The sequence below is a fragment of the Salvelinus alpinus genome, chromosome 2, assembly GCF_045679555.1.
Source record: "Salvelinus alpinus chromosome 2, SLU_Salpinus.1, whole genome shotgun sequence".
Taxonomy (NCBI): Eukaryota; Metazoa; Chordata; class Actinopteri; order Salmoniformes; family Salmonidae; genus Salvelinus; species Salvelinus alpinus.
Window position 1 is genome coordinate 91,054,562 of NC_092087.1, and position 4,249 is coordinate 91,058,810.

At 47.0% G+C, this 4,249-nt stretch overlaps 1 protein-coding gene across 1 annotated transcript in view; it reads right to left on the reverse strand.

Moving 5' to 3' along the window:
• Positions 1-1,194: 1,194 nt before the first annotated feature.
• LOC139568216 (CMRF35-like molecule 8) overlaps positions 1,195-4,249 on the reverse strand; it is a 27,624-nt gene continuing 24,569 nt past the window's right edge. Inside the window, exons 6-7 of the mRNA XM_071389963.1 lie at positions 4,074-4,126; positions 1,195-3,876 (exon numbers count right to left, since the gene is read on the reverse strand). Of these exons, the coding sequence (XP_071246064.1) occupies positions 3,595-3,876; positions 4,074-4,126 (335 nt within the window). The 3' untranslated portion in view covers positions 1,195-3,594. The remainder of the gene's footprint in view (positions 3,877-4,073; positions 4,127-4,249) is intronic.

Genomic DNA, 4,249 nt, shown 5'->3' on the forward strand with positions numbered 1-4,249 from the left:
GGTTGTAGAGACTTGGTCAGCAGGGTAGGTTGTAGAGTTGGTATTTGAGTTGACAGTGACTTTACAGAGTACTGTATATATCATAGATACCATCAGACCTGACCACAGACAGGAGGAGAGACTTTACAGAGTACTGTATATATCATAGATACCATCAGACCTGACCACAGACAGGAGGAGAGACTTTACAGAGTACTGTATATATCATAGATACCATCAGACATTTTATTTTTTAAATACAACATGATCCAGACAGTCCTTTAGAAACTGATACAGTCAGACAGACACAAGTCAGTCAGACAGACAGACAGTCAGTCAGACAGACAGACAGTGTTAGAGACAGACAGACAGACAGACAGACAGACAGACAGACAGACAGACAGACAGACAGACAGACAGACAGACAGACAGACAGACAGACAGACAGACAGACAGACAGACAGACAGACAGACAGACAGACAGACAGACAGACAGACAGACAGACAGACAGACAGACAGACAGACAGACAGACAGATAAACAGCAGTTAGACAGTTACAGGACAGACAGACAGACAGGAAATAAAGGTCTGATAAAGGAAGAGACTGAGTTGGATGGTGATCATAGTAACCTTAGCAACGGAGGCTATGGTGTCAGCAGCAGCTCTCCACAAAACCTCAAGTAGTTGCATCACTTCCTCTTGGCCTCTGAGAGACTCACATCTACACCATCATCACCATGACAACATATTCCCTACTACCAAATAATAGAATACTATTAAATTATAGCACCACTGAAATCAGTAGACACGAAACTCAGCAGCACTCTGACTCTGTCCTGCACCAGGAGAGTAGTCTGAGGGAGGAGAATCTAGAGAGAGAGGAAGTGTGTGTGTGTGTGTGTGTGTGTGTGTGTGTGTGTGTGTGTGTGTGTGTGTGTGTGTGTGTGTGTGTGTACACTCTTCAGATCTTGTCACAGAAGTGTGTGTGCTCATTGTTAGAGCAGACAGTCCAGTATCGAGTCAATATAATACATGTACGTCATTTAGCCAGAGAGACTTACAGGAGCAATTAGGTTTAATGCCTTATTTCACCTAGTCGGCTCAGGGATTCGAACCAGCTACCTTACAGTTACTAGCCCAACACTCTTAACTGCTGGGCTACCTGCAGCCCATAATAGATTATCTGTGTTGTCAGGAGGAACGGTCTTGAGAAGTCAGATGTGTTTTTTATTGAGTTAATTAAGAATAAACAACACGAGATACAATTCAGACACAATCACATCATAAAACCAACACAGTAAATGATAACAGATTTATATTACACCAAACGTCACACTATACAAGTCATCATCACCATCACCATCATCACCACCATCATCATCATCACCATCATCACCACCATCATCACCACCATCATCACCACCATCATCATCACCATCATCACCACCATCATCATCACCATCATCACCATCACCATCATCATCACCATCACCATCATCACCACCATCATCACCACCATCATCACCACCATCATCACCACCATCATCACCATTATCACCACCATCATCATCATCATCATCATCAACATCACCACCACCATCATCACCACCATCATCACCATTATCACCACCATCATCATCATCATCATCATCAACATCACCACCACCATCATCACCACCATCATCATCATCCAAATAATAATATTAATAACAATAGTAATTATAATTATAATAATTATCATAATAATAGTAACAACAAGAACAATAATAATAATCTATTGGGTGGTTGGGCTTGTTGCCGTGGTTATTGAGTACTGATGGTGAATGTCGTCTACTAACTAAAACACAACAGAAATGTGATCAGACAGATCAGAGAAGGAAGAGTTGTTTCTCAGACAGCTCCATGACACTGTTCCATGACACTGTTCCATGACACTGTTCCATCACGCTGTTCCATGACGCTGTTCCATGACACTGTTCCATGACACTGTTCCATGACACTGTTCCATGACACTGTTCCATGACGCTGTTCCATGACACTGTTCCATGACACTGTTCCATGACACTGTTCCATGACACTGTTCCATGACGCTGTTCCATGACACTGTTCCATGACACTGTTCCATGACACTGTTCCATGACACTGTTCCATGACACTGCTCCATGACGCTGTTCCATGACGCTGTTCCATGACGCTGTTCCATGACGCTGTTCCATGACGCTGTTCCATGACGCTGTTCCATGTGTCTCTGATGCTGATGGATGTTTGTTCATCAATGATCAGTGTTGTTTGATGGATGTTTGTTCATCAATGATCAGTGTTGTTTGATGGATGTTTGTTCATCAATGATCAGGTGTTGTATTTTATTATCGAACTCCACCCCTATAGTGAGACTCGCTGTTGGTTTTGAGCAGGGCATTTGGCATTCACCGCCGGCCTCCTAAATTGCAAATCAAGTGGTCGCCACTGTGTGTATGGCCCATGTGATTGGTTGCCAGTGACTCTGGTGTCTCTGGGGCTTTTTCTCGTTTGGGCAAAAGTCAGTCTTCCGTCCTCTCTCCTCCGTCCGCTCTCCTCCGTCCGCTCTCCTCCGTTCTCTCTCTTCTTTCCTCTCTCCTCCCTCCTCCTTCCTCTGTCATCCCTCCTCTTTCCTCTGTCCTCGTTCCTCTTTCCTCTCTCCTCCGTCCTCTCTCCTCCGTCCTCGCTCCTCCGTCCTCGCTCCTCCATTCTCTCTCCTCTTCCCTCTCTCCTCCATCCTCTCTCCTCCGTCCTCGCTCCTCCGTCCTCGCTCCTCCATTCTCTCTCCTCTTCCCTCTCTCCTCTGTCCTCTCTCCTCTTCCCTCTCTCCTCTGTCATCCCTCCTCTTTCCTCTGTCCTCGTTCCTCTTTCCTCTCTCCTCCGTCCTCTCTCCTCCGTCCTCGCTCCTCCGTCCTCGCTCCTCCATTCTCTCTCCTCTTCCCTCTCTCCTCCATCCTCTCTCCTCCGACCTCGCTCCTCCGTCCTCTCTCCTCCATTCTCTCTCCTCTTCCCTCTCTCCTCTGTCCTCTCTCCTCTTCCCTCTCTCCTCTGTCATCCCTCCTCTTTCTTCTGTCCTCGTTCCTCTTTCCTCTCTCCTCCGTCCTCTCTCCTCCGTCCTCGCTCCTCCGTCCTCGCTCCTCCATTCTCTCTCCTCTCTCCTCTCTCCTCTTTCCTCTCTCCTCTCTCCTCTCTCCTCCGTTCTCCTTCCTCTGTCCTCTCTCCTCTTTCCTCCGTCCTCGTTCCTCTTTCCTCTCTCCTCCGTCCTCTCTCCTCCATTCTCTCTCCTCCATTCTCTCTCCTCTTTCCTCTCTCCTCCGTTCTCTCGAAAGGAGAGAGGACGGCGGAGAAAAGAGAAAGGAGAGAGGACGGAGGAGAAAGGAGAAAGAAGAGAGGACGGAGGAGAGAGGACGGAGGAGAAAGGACGCAGAAGTAGAGCAAATCTAACTGAGAAAAGGCCTGGGTTTTTAAGTGTCTGTATGTCTCTTGTGATTGGTTGCCAGTGTATGTATGTCTCTTGTGATTGGTTGCCAGTGTATGTATGTCTCTTGTGATTGGTTGCCAGTGACTCAGGTGTCTCTGGGTTTGCTGACTGTGGACTAGATGGGAGGAGCCTCAGAGGAGCTGTGTGGATGATTGACAGTAGAGTAGGCAGGGCTTTGACCAAAGTTCACAGTAGCATAGTCACATGATGAAGTGCCCTCTTTAGTGATGGTGACTGTGGCTTCGTTGGGAACGCTGGGGTTCTTGTGAAAGTTGACGCTGGCGTAGTGGGGAGAGTCAAAGTGGCTTGTGGGTAAGTTGACGGTGGTGTAGATGGTGGAGTCTGACTGTAGGGGGCGCTCCTTTATCTCCTCATAGTCACCATCACCATGACAACCCTGGAGAGGAGGAGGATAGAATAGTATGACACAAACAAACACACTCAACACAACAGATAAAACACACTCAATGACGTCACTCAATGACATGTCAATGACAAAAACTAACAAGCAAAATAAGCACTTCACTGTAAGGTCAACACCTGTTGTACTCGGGAGCATGTGACAAATACAATGTGATTTGAACATATACTGACCCCTTCGTTGATCCCTGTGTCTGGGCTCACTCTGTGTGTTGAAGAGACAGATCCTGTGGAACACAACACACATTACTCAGAGAGAGAGAGAGGGAGAAAGAGAGAGAGAGAGAGGGACAGAGAGAGAGAGAGGGACAGAGAGAGAGAGGGACAGAGAGAGAGAGAGAGAGAGAAGG